Source organism: Rana temporaria, chromosome 5 (assembly GCF_905171775.1).
Source record: "Rana temporaria chromosome 5, aRanTem1.1, whole genome shotgun sequence".
NCBI lineage: Eukaryota > Metazoa > Chordata > Amphibia > Anura > Ranidae > Rana > Rana temporaria.
Genome location: NC_053493.1, coordinates 389,990,403 through 390,018,199, shown reverse-complemented (window position 1 = coordinate 390,018,199; position 27,797 = coordinate 389,990,403). Strand labels below are relative to the sequence as shown.

General features: G+C 46.3%; 1 protein-coding gene across 1 annotated transcript in view; it reads right to left on the bottom strand.

Moving 5' to 3' along the window:
• SNTB1 (syntrophin beta 1) overlaps positions 1–27,797 on the bottom strand; it is a 248,343-nt gene that overhangs the window by 82,994 nt on the left and 137,552 nt on the right. The window contains exon 3 of the mRNA XM_040354911.1: positions 2,056–2,263. Within this exon, the coding sequence (XP_040210845.1) occupies positions 2,056–2,263 (208 nt within the window). The remainder of the gene's footprint in view (positions 1–2,055; positions 2,264–27,797) is intronic.

Sequence of the window (27,797 nt, the reverse complement as noted above, 5' to 3'; positions counted from 1 at the left end):
ATCAATGAAAGTAAAAGTAAAAGAAATTACCCAAATTTTGGGTTGTCCCCAGTAAAGTAATAGAGGAGAAATCTTCCAATATGTACACTAGTTCTGGTAACCTGGGGGTCCCCAAGAAATTCCCTTGATTTACAGGGATTTCCTCACTTCCTGTTTAGCTATGGGACAGGAAGTGAAGAGATATCTCCACAATGGGACACAGATGGTGAAAAAGAATTTGACAGGGGTTATAACCCTCCCTTGCTTATTTCAAAAAAAAAAAAAAAAAAAAAAAAAGTTTTGCCTATATGCGACGGACCCCCGTACTCAACAGGACTATGTCCGCCATAAATGCTTCCTTTGTCCAGAAACAGCACTATCCAAGACCCCTTAGCTTACCCAGTCATTAGCCGTAACTCAATGTAGGGGGAAAAACATTCAACTCTTAATTGAAACACATGTACAAACAAATATACAACTCAGGGGACAATCACCCCTCCCTTTGGAATTCAGGGTAGGGTAAACTGCCCAATCAGCAAGGAGAGCTGTTGGAGGAATCCGCCTCACCCCTTTCCACCCTGCCCCTAGTCCACGTGACAGAAACACAAATACAAAACATCCATCCCATAATACATTTCTTGTAAGGCAGACAGACACAACAGAACAATGGGACACAGCCACACCCCAAACGATCCCAGCAAACAGTCCACAACAGCATGAGACAACACACAATATATACATATTACAACATTCCAGTGTGGCTGTACAGCAAGTCTGACTAGCACAGATCAGACTGGAGTTCACGGTCACCCCGTGCCCCTAATGGACACAGGGTGATTTACACATAGGAGAGGCCAGGGGGGCAGGAGACAGAGGCCCAGATTCTCGTAGAATGGCGTAAATGTCGGCGGGCGTAACGCATCTCATTTACGTTACGCCGCCGCAAGTTTTACAGGCAAGTGCTTTATTCACAATGCACTTGCGTGTAAAGTTGTGGCGGCGTAGCGTAAATCACCCGGCGCAAGCCCGCCTAATTCACATTAGGCAGGTAGGGGGCGTGAAGCATTTAAATTAAGCGCGCTCCCGCGCCGAACGTACTGCGCATGCGCCGTCCGAAAAATATCCTAGGGTGCATTGCTCCAAATTACGTCGCAATTACGTCATTGGTTTCGACGTGAACGTAAATGGCGTCCAGCCCCATTCACGGACGACTTACGCAAACGACGTGAATTTATAAATTTCAACGCGGGAACGACGGCCATACTTAACATTGGTTGCCCCTCATATAGCAGGGGCAACTTTACGCCGGAAAAACCTAACGTAAACGTCGTAACTTCACTGCGTCGGCCGCGCGTACGTTTGGGAATTCGCGTATCTAGCTAATTTGCATACTCGACGGGGAAAACGACGGAGGCGACACCTAGCGACCAAAAGAAAAATTTCATTTAAGATCCGACAGCGTAAGAGCCTTACGCCTGTCGGATCTAATGGATATCTATGCGTAACTGGTTCTAAGAATCAGTCGCATAGATACGACGGTCCAGATTAGGACTTACGACGGCGTACATGGCGTTGCGCCGTCGTAAGCCCTTTGAGAATCTGGGCCAGAGTTTCCATAGCTCTCCAAGGTAAGCTGGGTTCCACAAGCCCCCCACCCAAAGTGACTCCCGTTACACTATAGTTCTACTTTAAGAGTAAAATTAAACATTGGATGGGGGGTGGTGAAGTTCCACATTAACCTGTTGTCACCCACATAACACATAGGTGTGATCGCAAAGGGTTATCGTTGACGATCACACGTCGCACATATGCGTTGCTGGGTGGTCGATGTTTCTGTGCTGAGAGCGTGCTCAAGGACATCTCTCTGTTCCCAATGATTAGTAGCTGCCTGGACTGGCTCTTGATCGTGTGACCACTGTGACAGCCAATCACATGATCACCAATCTTTTTGCCCTACTGGGACGCTGGGGTGGGTGGGAAGAGGTTGAAGGGACTTCACACGAGACATTTTGTGGTCATTTATCTGAAAAAAAAACAAAACAATATAAGGCCAAAAGGTACAAAAAAAAGACTGACCTTTTCTGCCAGCCAGCCCATGTGCCGAATTTCATGACTTCCCGAGATTCCGTTTTTTCCCAGCTGACTTTGGACTTCGGCGGTCACCTTGGGGAGAAGTTCCGTCACCGTTCCATGAATGGTATTGAACCAGGTCTGGGCCGCCGCGGGATCTTTTGCTCGCAGCACCACGGTATGCTTGGCATCAGGTGAATGCAGTTCTAGATGTCTGCAATAAAGAAAAAACACTCATTTACAGCAGGAAATCCCGGGATCTGCTTATAATCCGGTGTTCTTAGCTCTGGATTTTGGGATATTTTCACACAATCTTGCCACACACAGCCTTCAACTAATCTCCAAGCAGATATACCAGACACAAATTACTGCAACTCTGTATTCATTAACCCCTTCCTGACGGCCTTTTAGGAGATCGCAACAGCGGAGCATTGCCACCTGTTTGCTCAGCCACCAGATCATGTGATCGCTGTGATTGGCTGTTACACTAATTAGGTAACTAAATGCCCATATATGTGGAGGCACAGAATAGGGCCAACCTGACACATACATTATATTGTCAAAAGTATTGGTACGCCTGCCTTTACACACAATTAGCTAGATTCAGATAGACTGGCATATCTTTGAGCTGGCGTAGCGTATCGCATAAAAGCTACGCCACCGCAAGTCAGAGAGGCAAGTGCTGTATTCACAAAGCACTTGCCTCCTAAGTTACGGCGGCATAGCGTAAATGGGCCGGCCTAAGCGCGCCTAATTCAAATGTGGAACAGGGAGCGTGTTTTATGTTAATGACTGGTGACCCGATGTGATTGACGTTTTTAATGAACGGCGCACGCGCCGTCCGTGGACATGTCCCAGTGTGCATTGCTCCAAAGTACGCCGCAAGGACGTAGTGGTTTCGACGTGAACATAAATTACGTCCAGCCCCATTCACGGACGACTTACGCAAACTACTTAAAATTTTCAAATTTCGACGCGGGAACGACGGCCATACTTAACATTGGCTAGGCCAGCTATTTGTTCGACTAACTTTACGCCGGAAAAAGCCTTACTTAAACGACGTAAAAAAATGCGGCGGGGCGCACGTACGTTTCTGAATCGGCGTATCTAGCTCATTTGCATATTCTACGCCGAACTCAACGGAAGCGCCACCTAGCGGCCAGCGTAAATATGCACCCTAAGATACGATGGCGTAGGAGACTTACGCCACTTGTATCTTAGACTAATTTAAGCGTATCTGGTTTCCAGAATACGCTTAAATTTACGACGGCGTAGATTCAGAGTTACGACGGCGTATCTACTGATACGCCGGCGTAACTGTCTCTGAATCTAGCTAAATAACTTTAATGGCATCCCAGTCTTAGCCTGTAGGGTTCAATATTAGGTTGGCCCACCCTTTTTAGCTATAACAGCTTCAACTCATCTGGGAAGGCCGTCCACAAGGTTTAGGAGTGTCTATGGGAATGTTTGACCATTCTTCCAGAAGGGCATTTGTGAGGTCAGGCACTGATGTTGGTCGAGAAGGCCAGGCTCACAGTCTCTGCTCTAATTCATCCCAAAGATGTTCTATCAGGTTGAGGTCAGGCCAGTCAACTTACTCCACCCCAAACTCGCTCATCCATGGCTTTATGGACCTTGCCTTGTGCACTGGTCCAAATCATTTGGGGGGGGGGGGGGGGGGGATTATGGTGGGGGTGGTTTTTCAGGCGTTGGGCTTGGCCCCTTAGTTCCAGTGAAGGGAACTCTTAAGGCATCAGCATACCAAGACATTTTGAACAATTTCATGCTCCCAACTTTGTGGAAAAAGTTTGGGGATGGCTCCTTCCTGTTCCAACATGACTGCGCACCAGTGCACAAAGCAAGGTCCATAAAGACATGGATGAGCGAGTTTAGAGTTGAGGAACTTGACTGACCTGCACAGAGTCCTGACCTCAACCCAATAGAACACCTTTGGGATGAATTAGAGTGGGCCTTTCCGTCCGTTTCCAAGGCTCTCCGGGGCTCCCCCCGCCTCTGGCCGCTTGCGGTATTGCATGCCATTGAAGTCAATGCGGAACAAATTATTTTCGTTTCCATTGACTTCAATGGGGAAACTCGCTTTGATATGCGAGTACTTTGGATTACGAGAATTCTCTTGGAACGGATTATGCTCGTAATCCGAGGTTCCACTGTATAAATGTTTTTTATATCTATAGACAAATATTTTCCCTTTCATTCCTATTTTAAACTGAATGGCCCGGATTCACAAAGCACTTACGCCGACGTATAACAAGATACGCCGACGTAAGTGCAAATATGCGCCGTCGTATCTGTGCGCCGGACCCACAAACTAAGATGCGCCTAAAAATAGGCTTCATCCCGCCGACGTAACTTGCCTACGCCGGCGTAGGGTGAGTGCACAATTAGGCTGGACGCCTGGTGGCGCTCCCATTGATTACCCATTCAAATATGCAAATGAGTGAAATACGGCGATTCACGAACATACGTGCGCCCGACGCAGTGCGCGTAAGTTGTACGTCCGGCGTAAAGTTATTCCACATAAAGGAGGTGTAACTCAGCAGCAGACATACAGCCGACGTATTTTACGTTGGATGTGTCTGGCTGGGCGTAGGTTACGTTCACGCCGTACGCAGTGATCCGGCGTATTTTAGACAGTTGTTCTGACGTGGTTGCGAGCATGCGCAGGGGGATGCGTCCACGTCTCGGCGCATGCGCAGTTCACGATACGTATCTGTCTGGCGCTCGGCCCATCATTTGCATGGGGTCACGCCTCATTTGCATGGCTCACGCCCACGTCCACCTACGCCGGTGTACGCCTTCGAAACCCAGGGCAGCGTATGGAGCACTGGCTTGGTAAATCCCATGCTTGCCTCTCTGCGCTGCGTTGGCGTAGCGTATATTGTTTGCGTTACAGCGGCGTAATGTGCGCCCGCTCTCTGTGAATCCGGGCCAATGTGTTGTTTTACAAGGTGATCGTTAACAAATCAGAATACCTGATCCACAAAGAAGTTCTGAAGGCAAAAGATCAATAGAACAATCTGGTGACTTGCAATTTTCGAGGAACTCGGTAGAACTTTCCTTTAATTACCAGGAAGGTGAAAAGGATAGAGTGTAAAATAAATCGCTTATTTCCCCAAATCCATTAATAGACTATTTCTCATTTATTTCCCCTCCCGCCTGCGATCTCTGAATTTCAGCGATATCATTTTCCTGCGTCTTCATATTAAAAAGAAATGGTCCAGGTAATCCCCGAGTTGTGTGCATTCCCAGACCTCATCTGCAAGATGTAATTACAGTCTATGGGAGTCTTTAATGCGTCCCGGGTAATAGCTGTGATCCCAGATAGCTGTTGCCGAGCGGCTCCCGCCGCCGGCCTGGAGAGCCGAGAATTTTTCCCAATTGATTGCTATAGAGCAGGGATGAGTCGGTGTATCGGGGGCCTCCTGTGATTAGTATGTTGGGGGGAATCTGAGGACACTCGCCTGGTAATGAGGAGACACAAAGCGGACCGTCTCAGAAATAGAAACCTGAAATGTTTTCCAGATCTTTCTCCGAGGCGCTTCCACATAAGGGCAAGTCAAGGTTGTCCTTTTGTTTGGCACCGGTGACATTCTCTCCTAATGGGAAAGTCAGATCATCTGCCAGCTTATTGTGTCTCATTGACTTAAAAGGATGCCCCGGTCCTGACGAGAACTACCAACATACCAAGGTAATGCCGACTTCTCCGGCACGGCCCGCTCGGTAAGGTACAGAATATTCTGCTCCGGGGGATCTATATATATTCCAGTAAGGGTGCAACATTAGCTTAATCTATGTAGGCCCCCTGCCTTTTCGTTAACCCCTTTTTGTGGGAGCTGGACCTTTAACCATTTTGATGCCTGAGCCATTTTTGCATTTTTCTGCACGTTTTTCATTTTCTGAAAGGAGACACCCTGGAGAATAAAATGGTGGTAGTTTCAAATTTTTGTGTCACAGTTTATCATGCACCAAATTTCAGTAAAAAATACATTAACTACTTCAGATCCGCGCTATAGCTGAAAGACGGCTACAGCGTGGACCTAATTTGCTGGGAGGGCGTCCCTGGATGTCCACCCATGCTCGAGCGACCTGCACGCCCCTGCAGGGCACGCGTGGCACGCTCTGTGATCAGCGAGTCTCTGAGACTTGGTTGATCACAGATCAGAGTAAGGGGTCGATCCCGACCCCTTACCACGTGATCAGCTGTCAGCCAATGACAGCTGATTATGTGATGTAAACAGAGACGGTAATCGGCTATAAAAAAAGCCGATCACCGGCGGCTGTTAGACGGACATCGGTCCCGATCAAGGAGACCGGGACCGACGCTCATCTGTGCCACCTGCCAGTGCCATTTACCTGTGCACAACAGTGCCGCCTACCAGTGCCTACCAGCGCCACCCATTAGTGCCCACAGTGCCACCCGTCAATGTCACCAGTGTCACCTATCAGTGCCGCCTTATCTGTGCCACCTTATCTGTGCCCATCAGTACCGCCTTATCTGTGCGCATCAAGGCCGCCTTATCTGTTACCATCAGTGCCGCCTTATCTGTCCCCATCAGTGCCGCCTTATCTGTCCCCATCAGTGCCGCCTTATCTGTCCCCATCAGTACCGCCTTATCTGTGCCCATCAGTACCGCCTTATCTGTGCCCATCAGTACCGCCTTATCTGTGCCCATCAGTGCCACCTTATCTGTCCCCATCAGTGCCGCTTTATCGGTGCCTATTATTGCCCATCAGTGCAGCCTATGAGTGCCCACCAGTGCAGCCTATCAATAAAGGCGAAAAATTACCCGTTTGCAAAATTTTATAACATACTATGAAACATGATTTTCCATTTTTTTCGTAATGTTTAGCAAAAAATAAAAACCGCAGTGGTGATTAAATACCACCAAAAGAAAGCTCCATTTGTGGGAGAAATAGTCGAAAAAATGTATTTGGGTACAATGTTGTACGACCGCGCAATTGTCATTCAAAGTGTGTCAGCGCTGAAAGCTGAAAATTGGTCTGGGCAGGTGGGGGGGGGGGGGTTAAGTGCCCAGTAAGGAAGTGGTTAAAGTGATTGCAAAGTCTTGTTTTTTTTTCTATTTAAATAACAAACATGTTATACTTATCTGCTCTGTGCAGTTGGTTTTGCACAGAGCAGCCCAGATCCTCCTCTTCTCGGGTCCCTGGCTGAAACTCCTGGCTTCTCCCTCCTGTTGAATGTCCCCACAGCAAGCAGCTTGCTATGGGGGCACCCGAACCTGAGGCTCTGTGTATCCATTCAGACATGGAGCTGCGGTTTGCCCTCCACCCTCCTGATTGGCCGAGTCTGATTGACAGCAGCGGGAGCCAATGACGTCGCTTCTGTGTCTCAGCCAATCAAAGGTTTTTTCTCTAAATGCATAAAATGCATTAGGGTAAAAAAAAAAAAAAAACTCTGCCTTTACAAGAGGCAGGGCTGGTGCTACCACTAAGCAAACTAGGCAGCTGCCTAGTGTGCCCAGCCGCTGGTTTGCCTCCACATCTGCATGCTCTGCAGGCTGCAGCATGTAACTCAGTCTCAGGCAGTCACTCCATCCGACCGACCGATAGTGTAATTAGAGACGCAGCACAGCACTGGAGCCTGGAGGACATGTCCCGAGTCTCCCAACAGAACGGAAGCAAACATCCCCTGACGCTGCGCGCCTCTATGATCATCTGTGACCTGTCTGTCTCTTTCAGAGACTCTCTGGTGATCAACCCAGTACAGCCAGCTCTGCCTTACACACAATGCATTCCTTACAGCAGGGGTGCCCAACTGCTAGCCCTCTGATGTGACTCGCCACCTCCTGCTCTGGGATGGTGGGTCGGCAAGCCCGGATTGTGGTTCCCGACTCGCCATCACAGAGCATCAGTGTGAAGAATGGAGCCAGTGTCCTGTTGAGAAATGTCCCCTATCGAGAAATGCCCAGGTGGAACTGCGCATGCACAGTACAGAGCCGAGGCACAGCTGATCGTCAACTCGGCTCCATGCGGAGCATGCACAGTTCCACCCGGCACAGAACACTGGCACTAGAAAGCAAAGCCGATGCTTCCTGTATAGCGCCCGCTCCTTTATCATGGGGGTGGAGTTAGGGGCGGAGCCACGGGGTGGCAAAATTAGGTTTTGCCTAGAGTGACAAAAATCCTTGCACCAGCCATGACAAGAGGATCTTCATCCTACTCGCTCCAGGCCCCCTACAACTACAGGGTCCCCCCCCCCCATTACCCAAAGCCTCAAAACCTCCTTCTCCCTTCCTGCTCTGAGCACCACGCCTGAATACTCCTTTCCCCTCTCCCATGCTCTCAGTACACCAACCATTCCCGTTCCTGAACAGGCACACTTCTGCTGATTTACAGCTTTACATACCTCCCAACATTTTGAGATGGGAATGAGGGACTCCTACTTGCAAACGTATGTAGGCATAGGACACGCCCCCTGACACACCCCCTTAACTACTTGGCGGCAGGTCGGCATGGCTGGGCGAGATCACGTAGCTATACGTCATGCAAAAATTGATGAGGAAGACTAGGACAGCCGCACTCCAAAAAAGCGTTCCTTTTTAATAAAAATAGGTCACAAAACTGACATGTCACAGCAGAAATCAGAAAAACACAACCGACACGTTTCACACTGTCATACAGTTCTTAATCATAGCTATGATTAAGAACTGTATGACAGTGTGAAACGCGTCAGCTGTGTTTTTCTGATTTTTGCTGTGACATTTCAGTTTTGTGACCTATTTTTATTAAAAAGGAACGCTTTTTTGGAGTGCGGCTGTCCTAGTCTTCCTCATCAATTTTTGCATGTCATTGCATTGCCGGCACCCAGGGTTTTGGATTTGGTGAGAGAATTCTTTTGGGCTATCGGAGCGGTCACCTTTCTCCCCTAGCTATACGTCATCTCGCCGTTCAGCCAATAGGGGCGCGCCGCCCGCTCGCCCCTGACCCTCGTGCCCGCCGGTCGCGATCACCGCCAAGCTCCCGGTCCTGTCAGGGGGAGAAATGACCTATCGCCTGTTCATACAATGTATGAACAGCGATTTGTAATTTCCCAATGTCCGTCCCACACCCCCCCTTCAGTTAGAACACACCCAGGGAACACGATTAACCCCTTCCTCGCCCCCCAGTGTTAACCCCTTCCCTGCCAGTGTCATTTTTATAGTAATCAATGCATTTTTATAGCACTGATCGCTATAAAAATGCCAATGGTCCCAAAAATGTGTCAAAAGTGTCCGAAGTGTCCGCCATAATGTCGGAGTACCGATAAAAATCGCTGATCGCCGCCATTACTAGTAAAAAAAAAATATTAATAAAAATGCCATAAAACTATCCCCTATTTTGTAAACGCTATAACTTTTGCGTAAACCAATCAATAAATGCTTATTGTGATTTTTTTTTTTTACGAAAAATATGTAGAAGAATACGTATCGGCCTAAACTGAGGGAAAAAATAGTTTTTTTATATATTTGTGGGGGATATTTATTACAGCAAAAAATATTAATTTCTTTCAAAATTGACGCTCTATTTTTGTTTATAGCGCAAAAACTAAAAACCGCAGAGGTGATCAAATACCACCAAAAGAAAGCTCTATTTGTGGGAAAAAAAGGACGCCAATTTTGTTTGGGATTCACGTTGCGCGACCGCGCAATTGTCAGTTAAAGCGACGCACTGCCGAATCGCAAAAAGTGGCCCAGCAATATGGTCCGGGGCTGAAGTGGTTAAAGGAGAATTAACCAAAAGATTAATTAAATCCACAAGGACTTTTTTTATTACTACTATTCCTTTATATTGGCAAATGCAGCAATTTAGAATTTCAATGAAAGGTTTAGCACTGGGAAACACTTTTTTGAATGATAAAAAGTGCATTTTATATACAACTATATGGATCAGACCAAAATGAGGGGGAAAGAGGGACAGAGGGACACTGCTCCAAATCAGGGACAGTTGGGATCTGTGAGCTCCTTCAATTGTTTTTTTAGCGCTCTTGTCAATTTGGTGTAAATACAATTAATCAGCCAGGAGGTGTAAAAAGACAATGAAGCCGAGGAAACTGACAGTAGATGCTTCATAAAATCTTGGAAAGTTCCAGATATTTTACCTGGGGTAAGCCGTGTTTTGAACCCTGCCACAATGAAACCATTAGACTGTCACTGCATTGCAAGTCTGGCTGAAGGGTATATCATTTAACTAGTTCTACGCTTCCTGGTAGAAATGCGGAAAAATAAAGCAAGCTTTACAGCGTCAGCTCAAAGTCCATGGAATTATTGCTGATTGCTGCTTGTGTGGAAATGCACGACGTGAATGTGAAGGAGTAGGGCAAGCAAACTAATCTGCAAAACTTTCAGTTCTTCTTTGCAGGAACCCGATGAATAGTGCTGATAATCGCAATGTGCCGCGGTGTCACTCACAAGAATGCCGCTGTTCACTTCCCAGCTTGCGGGTTCTGACTTCTCCGCTAACCAGGGCCGCCATCAGGGGGGTACAGTCAGTACACCTGTAAGGGGCCCGGATGGCAACCCCCTTTAAAAAAAATATATATATATTATTTTTTTATTATTATTATTATAGGGCCTATATATATATATATATATATATATATATATATATATATATATATTTTTTTTTATTATTAAAGGGCTCAAAGGTCCCCAGGGCCCCATGTGGCAACCCCCCCCCCCCCATTTTTTATTTAATTTTTTATAAATGTTTATTTTTTTATTTTTGTTTATATTTTTTTATTTAAAGGCCCAAAGGTCCCCAGGGCCCCGGATGGCAACCCCCCCTTTTTTTTAATGTATTTTTTTTTATAAATGTTTATTTATTTATTTTTATTTTATTAAAGGGCCCAGATGTTTCTTTTTTTTAAAGGGCCCAGAGGTCCCCAGATGGCTACCCCCCTTTTTTTTATATATATATATTTTTCTTTATTTCTTCTTTTTTTTTTAGAAAGGCCCCCCCCTCCGGTTCTCTGCTCCAGGGGGCCAATGCCTGAAGCTGTGTAAGGGGCCCCACAATTCCTGATGGCGGCCCTGCCGCTAACACACCACTTCCATAAAAAGGGAGAAAGGAACTTTGTTTCAGCACACTTCAAAACACTCCACCCAGCTCTTCAGTGTAAACCTAGCCTAGGTTCACACTGCTGCGAATTCAAAATCGCGGTAAAATGCACGATTTTACCGCGATTTCGGCCGCAATTTAATGTAAATCGCGGCCCAAAATCGCAAAAAGTAGTACAGAAACTACTTTTTGAAATCGCAGATGCGGCGTCGCACTGATTAGGACAGTGCCATTGCCGACAATTGCCGCCGATTTGAGATGCGATTTGACATGTCAAATCGCATCTCAAATCGTTCCAAATCGTACCCAGTGTGAACCAGGGCTTAAAGTGATATTAAACCCTCCGTTTTCTAAGCACTTTCAGCAGATGATTTCATCACTTACAGAATGTGCAGCTTCTTTATCTTTTATCCCTTCCAGTTTAAGTTGGTGCCGTGAACGCTGCCCCGCATTCCCTGTTTCAGGATGGCTCTTTTATCTTGCAGCATCCTATGGAGTCAGCCTTGCATGCAGTGACTAGAGTTTCATCTCTCTACACTGTGTGCATCAATAGACTGATCGGATGCTCCATTCACCTCTATGGAGCAGCAGATGTCAGCGGTGACATGTCCGTTGACACCCGCTGGTATCCGATCCGATCCTGTCTGCCAAAACCAGACGGGTGGTGACCCTATTTTCCATCTGTCTGGCGGATCGGATAAAAAAAAACAGACAGGCAGTCCATTTTCATCCGATCTCCCCTTGGAGGAGAGCGGGACTCTGACAGGTCCGTCTCTGCACAGTGAGCAAAGATGGACCGGTTATCTGCCTGCTCTTTGGATCGATTCCCAGCTGAGCAAAGTGAAAGGGCCTTAACCGCTTGCAGACTGTCCGTCGACTGACGTTGGCAGAATGGCACTCCTGCACAAATCGGCGTAGCTGTAAGGCGGGCGCTTTAAGGAGTATAGGGGGCGCGCATGCGCCCGTCGCATCCCTAAGGAGCCAATGCATGTATGTCAACACACAAATCCATGTTCTGTCAGGGGTGAGGAGACAGATCGCGTGTCCCTAGTATATAGGAACACCGATCAGTCTCCTCCCCAAGTCAGTCCCATCCCTTCACAGTTAGAACACGCACTGAGGGAACACATTTAACCCCGTGATCACCCCCCAGTGTTAACCCCTTCCCTGCCAGTGACATTTACACAGTAATCAGTGCATATTTATAGCGCTGCTCGCTGTATAAATGTCACTGGTCCCAAAAATGTGTCAAAAGTGTCCGATCTGTCCTCCGTAATGTCCAGATAAAAATCGCAGATCAATGCCATTACTAGTAAAAAAAAAAAAAATGCCAAAAATCTCCTCATTTTGTAGACGCTATCATTTTTGCGCAAACCAATCAATATACGCTCATTGCGATTTTTTGGGTACCAAAAATATGTACAATAATATATATTGACCTAAACTGATGAAGAGCATACACTTACACTCGGGCTTTCCTTTCCCGCTAGGGAAGTTACGCGGAGTGGTCATACGGGGCTTTTGAGACTCATCAGGATTTCGATTTTGAGACACTTTTTCTAGTTAGTTTAGTAGTCCATAACTTCACGTGAAATACACGGTGTCAGGTTTCCACTCGGAAAAAAATCCTTTCTTTCGAGGTGGTGGTGCACAACATTCTGGGTGAGGTTGGGAAGATTCGGGGTCTTGAAAAGGACAGGTGGTGGCCGGGGGCCGCCCGGACAAAGGCATGGAGGAATGTCACGTCTTTGTAGCTGCTGTCTGCCAGTCTTTGGGTGTGCGGCTTCTATCCTTTCACGCCCCTCAGATTTTTATAAGGTTAAAATAAAAACCTTATGCACGGGTTAAATCATAGCTCCCAACTGTCCCTGATTTCAAGGGACTGTCCCTGATTTGGAGCAATGTCCTTCTGTCCCTCATTTGTCTCTCATTTTGGTCTGATCTATATAGTTGTATATAAAATTGCACTTTTTATCTATCAAAAAGTGTTTTCAGCACTAAACCTTTCATCCAATTTCTAAATTGCTGCATTTGTAAATTTCAAAAGCCAATATAAAGGAATAGCAGTGGTAAAAGAGCACTTGTGGGTTTAACCAATCTTGTTTTATTGTACAATTCTCCTTTAACCACTTAAAGCGGGAGTTCACCCATTTATTAAAAAAAAAAAATTTCCCCCTTAGATTCCTGCTCGTTTTGTCTAGGGGAATCGGCTATTGGTTTTAAAATATGAGCTGTACTTACGGTTTACGAGATGCATCTTCTCCGCCGCTTCCGGGTATATGCTGCGGGAATGGGCGTTCCTTCTTGATTGACAGTCTTCCGACGGTCGCATCCATCGCGTCACTCGTAGCCGAAAGAAGCCGAACATCGGTGCGGCTCTATACTGCGCGTGCGCACCGACGTTCGGCTTCTTTCGGAAAATCGTGACGCGATGGATGCGACCATCGGAAGACTGTCAATCAAGAAGGAACGCCCATTCCCGCAGCCCATACCCGGAAGCGGCGGAGAAGATGCATCTCGTAAACCGTAAGTACAGCTCATATTTTAAAACCAATAGCCGATTCCCCTAGACAAAACGAGCAGGAATCTAAGGCTAAAAAGTGCTCTCTAAGGGTGAACCTCCGCTTTAAGACCTGGACCTTTAGGCAGCTAAAGGACCTGACCAGTTTTTGCGATTCGGCACTGCGTCGCTTTAACTGACAATTGCGCGGTTGTGCGACGTGGCTCCAAAATAAAATTGGCGTCCTTTCTTTCCCACAAATAGAGCTTTCTTTTGGTGGTATTTGATCACCTCTGCGGTTTTTATTTTTTGCGCTATAAACAAAAATAGAGCGACAATTTCGAAAAAAAAACAATATTTTTAACTTTTTGCAGTAATAAATATCCCCCAAAAAAAATATATATATATATATATATATATATATATATATATAAAGGAAAAAAAATGTCCTCAGTTTAGGCCGAAATGTATTCTTCTACCTATTTTTGGTTAAAAAAAAAAAATCGCAATAAGCGTTTATCGATTGGTTTGCACAAAATTTATAGCGTTTACAAAATAGGGGATAGTTTTATTGCATTTTTATAAATTTTTTTTTTTTTTACTACTAATGGCGGCGATCAGCGATTTTTTTCGTGACTGTGACATTATGGCGGACACTTCAGACATTTTTAACACATTTTTGGGACCATTGTCATTTTCACAGCAAAAAATGCATTAAAAATGACAATTGCAGTTTGAGAGTTAACCACAAGGGGGCGCTGAAGGGGTTAAGTGTGACCTCATTTGTGTTTCTAACTGTAGGGGGGTGTGGCTGTAGGTGTGACGTCATTGATTGTGTTTCCCTATAAAAGGGAACACACGATCGATGGCAGCGCCACAGTGAAGAACGGGGAAGCTGTGTTTACACCCCGCTCTCCCCGTTCTTCAGCTCCGGGGACCGATCGCGGGACTCCAGCGGCGATCGGGCCCGCAGTCACGGTGCTTCGGACCAGGTCGCGGGCGCGCGCCCGCGACCCACGGCTGGGCACTTAAAAAGAGGACGTACCTGTACGTGCCTGTGCCCAGCCGTGCCATTCTGCCGAAGTATATGTGCAGGAGGCAGTCCTTAAAGCGGATGTTCCATTACAAAAAAAATTAAAAGTCAGCAGCTACTAACACTGTAGCTGCTGACTTTTAATAAGGACACTTGCTGTCCTAGCCGCCAGCGATGTCGGCCCCCGCCGAGGCTGATCCTCGATCCTAGCAGCTCCAAGCGCCGCCATCCACAGTAAGGGAAACAGGCAGTGAAGCCGTACGGCTTCACTGCCCTTTTCCTACTGCGCATGCGCAAGCAGCGCGGCGCTTTGTGAATGGGCCGGCTGCTTTCTGGGACACACACAGTTCCCAGAATGCAGCACGCCCCATTCAAAAGAAGACACCCAGTGTAGGAGGAGGAAGAGAATCCACCGCGGAGAATGAAGAGGCAGATTTGGCACTTCCGCATAGCAACAGCTATTTAGGGTGAGTAAAAAAAAATTTTTTTTTTTTTTTTTGGTGGAACCTCCACTTTAAGTGGTTAAGGGGGCGTGACAAGGGGTGTGTCCTATGCCTGCATACTTTTGCCGATAGGTGTCCCTCATTCCCATCTCTGAAAGTTGGGAGGTGTGGTTAAATGTTTAATTGTTTCTTAGGGAGGGTTTGGATTGAGGTTAGGGTTTTGTTGGGAAAAAGGTATTAATAATGTGTTTTTTTTTATAATCTATACAAAAATATTTTACCTTTCATTTCTATTTTAAAGGGGTAGTAAACCCTCATGTTTTTTCACCTTAATGCATCCTATGCATTAAGGTGAAAAAAAAAAACATCTGACAGTTACCGCCCCCCAGTGTTGCCAACCTACCAGATTGAAATTTACTGACACAACACCCAAAATTTACTGGCACAGCCAAGTTTTTACTGGCGTTTCCAAAAGTTTAAAAAATTACAGTTTTAAAGTGCAAATGTCAGTATTTAGGCTACAGACAAGTACAATAGGCAATTCGCAAAAAAACATATTTCTTATTTAATTTTCGATATAGTAAGTAAGTAGCTCAGGGACAGGACTCAGGAAGGTAAGGCCCCGTACACACGGTCGGACAAAACCGATGAGAATGGTCCGACGGACCGTTTTCACCGGTTCACCGCTGAAGTGGTCTGATGTGTTTACACACCATCGTTCCAAAAACCAATCGGGTCAGAACGCGTGACGTCAAACACACGACATGCTGAATAAAACAAATTTCAATGCTTCCAAGCATGTGTCGACTTGATTCTGAGCATGCGCGGGTTTTGAACCGATGCTTTTCTGTACTAACCATCGGTTTGGACCGATCGGGCAGCGGTCCATCGGTTCGGTTTTGAAGCATGTTTTAAAATTTTGGACCGAAGGAAAACAGACCGATAGGGCGTACACACGGTCGGTTTGGACCGATGAAACTGAACCTCGGTCTATTCTCATCGGTTTTGTCCGACTGCGTGTACGGGGCCTAAGAAATTAGATTGGGTCAGGCACACACAAAAAAAAGGCTCTCACAATGACAGCAGTGTGCAGCACCACAGATTACCAACACGACACGTCCTCTCCTGAGTCACAGTGATAGTCTCTCTCCAAGCCAGGTGGTCCCTTTAGTCCGCTCCAGTCTAAACAGCACTGAAAGTCCCGCTCCCGGCCTGCCTTGCTCCCAACCAACACACAAGGCTCTGGTTCGCTCTGCTCCACTCCCTTGCACCATGAGATCACACCACATGCTCAGGCACCGCCTCTGCCAGAGCCACCCGAACACACTGTAGCAAGCACTCGGATGGTCTCGGCCGGCTCCGGACCGAGCCGAGCGTCACAGACATATTTTTTACTGGCAACCTTTTCCTTTTACTCGCAGGACAAAATTGCCTGCTTTTTACCGGTTGCCAGTAAAAATACTGACAGTTGGCAATACTGCGCCCCCCCAACCCCCTGTTTTACTTACCTGAGCCCTGGAAAGTCCCGAGTCAATGGATCTTTGCCCGGGGTTCTCAGCTCTTCATTGGATAGATTGATAGCAGCACAGCCATTGGCTCCCGGCGGCTGTCAATCAAATCCAATGACGCGGGCACCGGGGGGTGGGGCCGAGTCCAGCACTCGGCGGCTATGGATGCCAAATACAGGACTCGGGAGTGCGCCCGCAAGGTAACCCCCTTGGTAGAGTGCTTCCCATAGGGGGTTATCTGAAGCGAGGAAGAGCCGAGAGAGCCGCCGAGGGACCCCAGAAAACGGCGTTCGGGGCCACTCTGTGTAAAACGATCTGCACAGTGGAGGCAAGTATGACATGTTTGTTATTTAAAATAAATAAATAAATAATTGAACCTATAGTATCACTTTAAACTGAATGGGTTGTTTTACAAGGTGATCATTTACAATCACTTTAACCACTTAAGGACCGCCTCCTGCACATTTACGTCGGCAGAATGGCACGGCTGGGCACAAGCACGTACAGGTATGTCCTCTTTAAGTGCCCAGCCGTGGGTCGCGGGCGCGCGCCCGTGACCCGGTCCGAAGCTCCGTGATTGCGGGACCCGATCGCCGCTGGAGTCCCGCGATCGGTCCCCAAAGCTGAAGAACACAGTGTAAACACAGCTTCCCCGTTCTTCACTGTGGCGCCGTGATCGAACGTGTGTTCCCTTTTATAGGGAAACACAATCGATGACGTCACACCTACAGCCACACCCCCCTACAGTTAGAAACAGACACGAGGTCGCACATAACCCCTTCAGCGCCCCCTTGTGGTTAACTCCCAAACTGCAATTGTCATTTTCACAATAAACCATGCGTTTTTAATGCATTTTTTGCTGTGAAAATGACAATGGTCCCAAGTGTCCGCCATAATGTCGCAGTCATGAAAAAAATCGCTGATCGCCGCCATTAGTAGTAAAAAAAAAAAAAAAATTATAAAAATGCAATAAAACTATCCCCTATTTTGTAAACGCTATAAATTTTGCGCAAACCAACCGATAAACGCCTATTGCGATTTTTTTTTACCAAAAATAGGTAGAAGAATACGTATCGGCCTAAATTAAGGATTTTTTTTTTTATATTTTTGGGGGATATTTATTATAGCAAAAAGTAAAAAATATTGTTTTTTTTTTCAAAAATGTCACTCTATTTTTGTTTATAGCGCAAAAAATAAAAGCCGCAGAGGTGATCAAATACCACCAAAAGAAAGCTCTATTTGTGGGAAAAAAAGGACGCCAATTTTGTTTGGGAGCCACGTCGCACGACCGCGCAATTGTCAGTTAAAGCGACACAGTGCCGAATCGCAAAAACTGGCCGGGTCCTTTAGCTGCCTAAAGGTCCGGGTCTTAAGTGGTTAACTGGAATTCAGATTTAAATCAATTCATTAGAATTAGATTGAGTGGGGAAATGAGGAACTAAGGAAGGCAAATTATAAACTCAATTTTTTTCTTTGCCGTTCATTCATCGAGCGTCATCCTCACAACCCAACATGCACTGGTGTGAATGGTTAAAACGTTCAAAGCAAACTTCCTAGATTCTGATTGGAGGGGAGGGGGGTCACATGCTTAGGGGCCCCTGTTACAGTATGTTAGGTTTGTATTCCCACTACACCTCTTAAATGTAATTATTTTCAGTGTTGGGGAGATTAGAATAACAGAGAGACATGATAAATTCCCATTAAGCCTTTAAAGATCATACATCACTTCGGAGTCTCAAATAAACATTACTAAAGATGGAAAGGAGTCGAGGGACTCCTGGACATTCCCAGCCGTCCGGGTTTGTATAACCAGACTTGGAAGAGCAATTAATAAGACATTCACTTAATTCGGCTAAGCGCTATTTTTATCTGAACGGTGACCACATACTATAACCCCGGTCACTTGTTAATTTAACCGCTTCAGGACCGCCCCATAGATTTATTTTTTGCATATTCGTCACACTTAAATGACTCCGATAAAAAAATATATATATATTATTACGCAAATAAATTCAAAATGCAGTTTTTAACCACTTAACCCCTTAAGCCCCGGACCTTTAGGCAGCTAAATGCCCAGGCCAGGTTTTGCGATTCGGCACTGCGTCGCTTTAACAGACAATTGCGCGGTCGTGCGACGTGGCTCCCAAACAAAATTGGCGTCCTTTTTCCCCCACAAATAGAGCTTTCTTTTGGTGGTAATTGATCACCTCTGCGGTTTTTATTTTTTGCGCTATAAACAAAAATAAAGCGACAATTTTAAAAAAAATGCAATATTTTTAAATTTGTGTTATAATAAATATCCCCCAAAAACATATCTAAAAAAAAATATTTTTTACTACTAATGGCGGCGATCAGCGATTTTTTTCGTGACTGCGACATTATGGCGGACACTTCGGACAATTATGACACATTTTTGGGACCATTGTCATTTTCACAGCAAAAAATGCATTGTTTATTGTGAAAATGACAGTTGCAGTTTGGGAGTTAACCACAGGGGGCGCTGTAGGAGTTAGGGTTCACCTAGTGTGTGTTTACAACTGTAGGGGGGTGTGGCTGTAGGACTGACGTCATCGATCGAGTCTCCCTTATAAAAGGGATCACTCGATCGATGACGCCGCCACAGTGAAGCACGGGGAAGCCGTGTTTACATAAGACTCTCCCCTTTCTTCAGCTCCGGGGAGCGATCGCGACGGAGCGGCTATAAACAAATAGCCGCGCCGTCGTCCCGGGTCGCTCCCCGAGGGAACCCAACCGCCGCATGTAGCGCGGGGGGGGGGGGGTCCCGATCGGACCCCCGACCCGCGGAAAGGCAAGGACGTACATGTACGCCCATTTGCCTGTACGTGCCATTCTGTGGACGTACATTTACATGCGGCGGTCGAGAAGTGGTTAAAGTGGAGTTCCATCCAAAAATGGAACTTCCGCTTTTTGGAACCCTCCCCCCTCCGGTGTCACATTTGGCACCTTTCAAGGGGGAGGGGGGTGCAGATACCTGTACAATACAATACTCCCACGGGAGTCACTCCACTCCCCCCCCCCGCTGCCTTCTGGGAAACAGTGGTCCCAGGAGACAGCAGGGACCACTGGGAACGAGCCGCGCTACTCGTGCATGCATGGTATGGAACCGGGCAGTGAAGCCGCAACGCTTCACTTCCCGATACCCAAACCGAGGATGGCGGCAGGTGCAGCCCAAGGGACGAGCAATTGTCATCATTGTCATTCGTCATCAGCTGACGACATCGCGGGCGCGCTGGACAGGTAAGTGTCCATTTTTTAAAAGTCAGTAGCTGTAGTATTTGTAGCTGCTGGCTTATAAAAAAATTATTTAGGCGGAACCTCCGCTTTAAGGACCGAGCCTCTTTCTGAGATTTGGTGTTTACAAATTAAAACATTTTTTTTTGCTAGAAATTTACTTAGAACACCCAAACATTATTCATTTTTTTTTCCCCGAACACCCTAGAGAATGAAATGGCGGTCATTGCAATACTTTTTGTCACACCGTATTTGCGCAGCGGTCTTACAAATGCACTTTCGTTTGGGAAAATTACACTTTTTTGAATAAAAAAAATAAGAAAACAGTAAAGTTATCCCAATTTTTTTTTATATTGTGAAAGATAATGTTACGCCGAGTAAATTGATACCAAACATGTCACGCTTCAAAATTGCGCCCGCTCGTGGAATGGAGACAAACTTTCACCCTTAAAAACCTCCGTAGGTGACGTTTAAAAAATTCTACAGGTTGCATGTTTTGAGTTACAGAGGAGGCCTAGTCCTAGAATTATTGCGCTCGCTCTAACGACCGCGGCAATACCTCACATGTGTGGTTTGAACACCGTTTTCATATGCGGGCGCTGCTCACGTATGCGTTCGCTTCTGCACGCGAGCTCGTCGGGACAGGGCGCTTTATTTTACCACCATTATCGGAAACTGGACCGCCCCCTGAAGACGAGGATATCTGGGTTATGGCAGTTAGCTGCTGATATAACAGAGATATCCTGCTTCAAAGTGCCGACGTATATAGTCGTGCGGCAGTCCGGAAGTTGGTTAAATGATGGTTTAATTTATTAAGGCAAAAAAGCTGCCTGGCTTCATGAGAAAAAGTAATTGCCCCCTAAACCTAATAACTGGTTGTGCCACCCTTGGCGGCAACAACTACAAACGAGCATTTGCGATAACTGGCAAGTCTTTCACATCACTGTGGAGCAATTTTTGTCCCACTCTTTGCAGATACATTGCAGGGTTTTCCAGCATGGACGGCCTGTGTAAGATCATGATACATCATCTCAAATGGATTTAAAGCGGAGTTCCGGCCACAATTTCACTTTTTAAATATAAATACCCCTGTAATACACAAGCTTAATGTATTCTAGTAAAGTTAGTCTGTAAACTAAGGTCCGTTTTGTTAGGTTGTTACAGCATTTAGACACTTTATAAAATAGAAATTGACTGGGGCCATCTTAAGTGTGGGCATCATAAAGCCAGACTGTATGACTTCCTGGATTTCAGCCTTGCAGATCTCGCACATGCTCAGTGCTGCACAAGGAGTGTCAGATCAGGTTTCAGCACCTGTGCTGTCCAAGTCACATGATTCTTTGAGACTGGGGAGTGCACAGACTCCTGGAAAGTTACACCCACTACATTCCCAGGAGTCTGTGCGGTGTAGGTTAGGAAGCTTAAGCACCTAGGTGCAGGAAGTGGGAAGATTAACTATTCTTCCTAGCAACAACACTTTGAAGGCATCTAAAAAAAAAAAAAAAAATTCGTAAAGGACGAATGACATTTTTTTAAAACTACTGATGTAATGTTATATTTATGGGTGGAACTCCACTTTAAGTCGGGGGTTCTACTAGGCCACTCCAAAACCTAAATTGTGCTTTGTTTGAACTATTTGGAGGTGGACTTGCTGTTGTGTTTTCTTCTCTACTGCCGTTTAACCACTAGACGACCAGCCGCCGCAGTTATACCGCGGCAGGTTGGCTTGCCTGAGCAAATCGCCATAGGTATACGTCGGACACTTTGAGACCACTAGGGGGGCGTGCGCCCACGGCGCGACGACGGAGCCGATGCGCGTGCCCAGTATGTTCGCCGGGCACCCGCGATCGCTCCTGAGAGATACAGAACGGAGATCTGTCAATGTAACAGACAGATCTCTGTTCTGTCAGGGGTGAGGAGACAGATCTGTTGTTCATACTAAGTATGAACAGCGATATGTCTCCTCCTTCAGGCAGTCCCACCCCCCCCACAGTTATAAACACTCCCTAGGACACACATTTATCCCCTTGATTGCCCCCTTCCACTGACATTTATACAGCGATCACAGCTAAAAATAGCCACTGATTACGGTATAAATGTCACTGGCAGGGAAGGGCTTAACACTAGGGGGCGATCAAGGGGTCAATTGTGTTAACTAGGGAGTGTTTATAACTGTGGGGGGATGGGACTGCCTATAGGAGGAGACACAGGGCTTGACAAATCCCAGGCGCCAGGTCGCCATGGCGACTAGAAATGGTGTCCTGGCGACTTGGCTTGGAAGATGGGCGCCATCTGGTGGTGAGCCGTTGGTATTACAAGTTATTACCACCAGATGTGTGAGTTTGCGCCATCTGGTGGTGGCTGTTGGTATTACAAGTTAAGCATTACAAGTTAAACAGCAATTCTAATGTAATTTTTCACTATTTTACTGCCATCTTCTTCCCTCTAATTAGAACCCCCACACATTATATATATATATTTTTATCCTAACACCCTAGAGAATAAAATGGCGATCATTGCAATACTTTCTGTCACGCCGTATTTGCGCAGCGGTCTTACAAGCGCACTTTTTTGGGAAAAAATTACACTTTTTTAAATTAAAAAATAAGACAACAGTAAAGTTATCCCCATTTTTTTTAATATTATGAAAGATAATGTTACGCCAAATAAATTCATACCCAACATGTCACGCTTCAAAATTGCGTCCACTCGTGGAATGCCGACAAACTTTTACCCTTTAAAATCTTCATAGGCGACGTTTAAAAATATCTACAGGTTTCATGTTTCGAGTTACAGAGGAGGACTAGAGCTAGAATTATTGCTCTTGCTCTACCAATCGCGGCGATACCTCACATGTGTGGTTTGAACACCGTTTACATATGCGGGCGCTGCTCACGTATGTGTTCGCTTCTGCGCGCAAGCTCGTCGGGACGGGGTGCGTTTTCTGGCTCCTAACTTTTTTAGCTGGCTCCTAGATTCCAAGCAAATTTGTCAAACCCTGAGGAGACATATCACTGTTTATACTTATTATGAACAACAGATCTGTCTTCTCACCCCTGACAGAACGGAGATCTGTCTGTTTACATTGACAGATCTCCGTTCTGTGTCTCTCAGGAGCGTTCGCGGGTGGCCGGCGAACATCGCGGCCGCGGGGCACGTGCATCGGCTCCGTCATCGTGCCGCCGACTCATGCCCCATAGTGGTCAACAACTCTGAGACTGGCTACATTGTCTGGTAGAGGTGTAAAGAACTGGAAAAGTGGCTGAACAGAATTACAAATCAAATTTGGCAGATGTGTATTTCAACTGTGTATTCAGCTGTTTGACTGGAGTCCAGTCAAACATATTACCTAATGATAATTGATTCCAGGAACGTGAAGTAACCGACTTGCATACTAACTGCAAGATGCTAGAAGAGGTGCACAAGAACTTACATGCAACCAAAAGTTGGCAGATTCCATCTGATGCTTTTCACACAGGCAGATTGATTTTTTGGCAGACTCCCTTTACGGAGTTACAAGGACGGCAATGAAGCAAATGCAGGCGTGTGTGTGCGACTCTGTCTATTGTTTGTTAGAAATAGCTTTTTTTCCCACAAACTTTCTTCCTAGAAAAACATTACGTTATTACATATTTTCCAGGACTGGATCTCCAAGCAGATGTTTTCCATTCCCTCTAGGAAATTGTTACTAATTTGAATGTCCAGAGTCACACGAGTGCTGCGGGGAACACACCCTGTGGTCAGAGGTATTGTCAAAAAAATATTCAGCTTAAAGTAACTTTGTTGCTGAAAAAAAAAAAGAAAGAAGCCTGCAAAAGGATACTTACCTCTCTGGTGGGTGGCGAGTCCTTATTTCACTCCCTTCAAGGGCTACGGCCTATAGGAGAATCATTATACTCCCAACACTTCTAGATGTCTGGTCCCCTGCTGCATGCTGGGGTCCCTCGTTCCGGCCCCTACAGGAGATGGAGGATGGAACCATAGGCCCAGATTCTGAAAGGGCTTACGACGGCGCAACGACATGTGCGCCGTCGTAAGTCCTAATCTGGGCCGTCGTATCTATGCGACTGATTCTTAGAATCAGTTACGCATAGATAACCATTAGATCCGACAGGCGTAAGGCTCTTACGCTGTCGGATCTTAAATGCAGTTTTTTTTTTCGCCGCTAGGTGTCGCCTCCGTCGTTTTCTCGATTGAGTATGCAAATTAGCAAAATACGCGAATTCCCGAACGTACGCGTGGTCGACGCAGTGTAGATACGACGTTTACGTTAGATTTGCGACACGTAAAGTTGCCCATGCTATATGAGGGGCAACCAATGTTAAGTATGGCCGTCGTTCCCGCGTCGAAATTTAAAAATTTACGTCGTTTGCGTAAGTCGTCCGTGAATGGGGCTGGACACCATTTACGTTCACGTCGAAACCAATGACATTCTTGCGACGAAATTTAACGCAATGCACGTCAGGAAATATTAGGGACGGCGCATGCGCAGTACGTTCGGCGCGGGAACGCGCCTAATTTAATTGATCCACGCCCCCTACCCGGATCATTTGAATTAGGCGGGCTTGCGGCAAGAGATTTACGCTATGCCGCCGCAACTTTACAGGCAAGTTCTTTGTGAATAAAGCACTTGCCCGCAAAACTTGCGGCGGGGTAACGTAAACGAGATATGTTACGCCCGCATAGTTTTACGCTGAGATACGAGAATATGGGCCATAGTGCTCAGTGCAGGATGCCGGCATCCAACCAACCCCAAAATGTCCAAGTCCTGACCAATCTCATGGGGGTTTTAGCTCTCGAAGAGCGCAAAGTGAGGACTGCCCACTGTAGAGGTCATTGAGTGTTGAATCGTCTTCTTTTCGAATGTTGTTTTCCAAGTAAAAGTCACTTAAAGTGGAAGTAAACCCTCCTATCGTTTTCAGCCAAGGAAGCTGCCATCTTGGCCTCTGTTTAATATACAACTGCCATGATGCTGCACATGTGATCAGTTATGAAACCAGCCATTGGATGGTTTGACAGTTTGGTTGAGAGTACAAGCAAAAGTGACAGCTAGCATTTCCGGCATGCCGGGAATGTTAACTGTTTTTTGAAACTATCAAATCGATGGGTTTACTTCCGCTTTAAACAACAGTCCACTACAGGGGGCAGCAAGTCCTCCTCGAGAGCCAAGTCAACCATGAGAATGGTCAGGATTTGGACACTTCGGGGTATGTTGGATGTCGGCGTCTTGCACTGAGCACTGTGGTTCCATAAGAAAAACATGGAAGCAAAAACAGACCTTCGCTTCTAAAAATCCTAGTTTAAAAGACTTGGGAACTCCTAAGTCCTGACCCAGAGACATTGGCTATTTACTAAGAATACAAGGTCTGTAGACCAAGCACTGAGAATACAAGGTCTGTAGACCAAGCACTAAGAATACAAGGTCTGTAGACCAAGCACTAAGAATACAAGGTCTGTAGACCAAGCACAAAGAATACAAGGTCTGTAGACCAATCCCTAAGAATACAAGGTCTGTAGACCAATCCCCAAGATTACAAGGTCTGTAGACCAATCCCCAAGATTACAAGGTCTGTAGACCAATCCCTAAGATTACAAGGTCTGTAGACCAATCCCTAAGATTACAAGGTCTGTAGACCAATCCCTAAGATTACAAGGTCTGAAGACCAAGCACTAAGAATACAAGGTCTGTAGGCCAATCCCTAAGATTACAAGGTCTGTAGACCAATCCCTAAGATTACAAGGTCTGTAGACCAATCCCTAAGATTACAAGGTCTGTAGACCAATCCCTAAGATTACAAGGTCTGAAGACCAAGCACTAAGAATACAAGGTCTGTAGGCCAATCCCTAAGATTACAAGGTCTGTAGACCAATCCCTAAGATTACAAGGTCTGTAGACCAATCCCTAAGATTACAAGGTCTGTAGACCAATCCCTAAGATTACAAGGTCTGTAGACCAATCCCTAAGATTACAAGGTCTGTAGACCAATCCCTAAAATAACAAGGTCTGTAGACCAATCCCTAAGATTACAAGGTCTGTAGACCAATCCCTAGAATTGAAAAGTCTGTAGACCAATCCCTAAGATTACAGGTGCCCTTTACAGAGAGATGTTGGGTCTATAAGACCTCACATCTCTCCGCTAGGCTGGAAAGCCTTAGAAAAAAAAAAAAGCGATCTCAGGCTCCCCAGGTAAAATAAACAGCTGTGTTTACATCTGCCGAAGCCGGACGTGATGTCACAATGTCGCGCCCGGCCTGGGAAGTTCATAGAGGTGGCCGAGGACTATCTGGTCCTCGGTTATCTCTATGGTAAACTTCCACCGCTGGCCGATTCATTCCCTGGCTCACCGATTGCATGGGCGAGGTGGTAAAAGCACCATTCAGATATCTCCACTTAAAGTCCAGGATGCCATATAACGGCCTACGGGTGGGAAGAAATTACCACTTACCGCCTGGCCTATAGCAAAATGACAGCCAGGCAAGGGTTCCGTTATCCCGACTGGCCATCATATGATGTCCAGCAGGATAACAGCCGCCGCGTGGGGTCGCGCATTGGGGCAATCGGTGGTGCGGTGTGTCAGTCTGACACATCGCTACACCGATCTCGGTAAAGAGACTCCGTTGATCGGCTATCCCTCACTAGCGTCTGACAGACGCAAGTAGAGGAGAGCCGATTGGCTGCTCTCCTGACAGGGGGGGGTCTGTGCTGATTGTTTATCAGTGCAGCTCCCCCTGGATGCCTGCCCAGGACCACCAGGATGCCACCGGGACCACCAGGGGATGGCCACCACACTGGACCACCAGGTATGCCCCCCTAGACCACCAGGGAAATGCCAATCTGTGCGCAGGCAGCTGCCAATTAATGCCCCCGGCAGCTGCCAATCAGTGCCCATCCAGAATGCCTACCAGTGCCACCAGGGATACCTATCAGTACCATCTATCTGTGCCGCATATCAGTGCCGCATATCAGTGCCGCATATCAGTGCCACCCATAAGTACACATCATTGCAGCCTTTCAGTGCCCATCAGTGTCGCCTATCTGTGCCCACCAGTGCCACCCATGAGTGTCCTTTAGTACTGCATGTCATTGCCACCCATCAGTGCCACATCCAAGGGCACATCAGTGCTGCATATCAGTACCCATCGTCAGTGCCGCCTCATCAGTGCCCATCAGTGAAGGAGAAAACATACTTATTTACACAATTTAATAACAGAAACAAAAGAAAGAAAACCTTTATTTATTTTTTAATTTTCTGTCTTTTTTCGGTGATCAAATACCACCAAAATAAAGCTCTATTTGTGGGAACAAAATTATAAAAAATCTGTTTGAGTACACTGTAGCACGACCACGCAATTGTCATTTAGATAGCGAGAGTGCAGAAAGCTGAAAATTGGCCTGGGCAGGAAGGGGGTGTAAGTGCCTGGTATTGAAGTGGTTAAGGAACGATGCCATAAGATCCAATCTTCCTATAGCCACATAAAACTGAGATATCCGATAACCCCAAAAAAATAAAAAATTCAGCAGCGTCTCGGTTTTCCTAAGTCTCTCTCCCGGCGTAGTGTGTGGCGCTCATGCCGTGGAGGTAAACATGGCTGCATTTGTAATTACCTTGACCTAGTTAATCGCAGCAGAGACTCCGGAGAGGGAAGCAGCATGAGTTAGATTAACATTGCTGAAATATTCAGCTCTCTCTGTGCGGCCAAGTCCTTTTTTTATTAAAATCGCGTCCGTCCCCACTGAGGCCATTCTGATTGGCTTCACATTCTTTCTCAACCCGAGTGTCTGGAACCTGCAGAAATGATGTAATGGACAGAGGACGGTGCGATTCACATGCAGTACAGCTGCCCATAGACATGAATGGCTGTGCACTGCTGTACTCAGGTCTATGTCACATAAACACAGTGGGCCAGATTCATCAAGAGATACGACGGCGGAT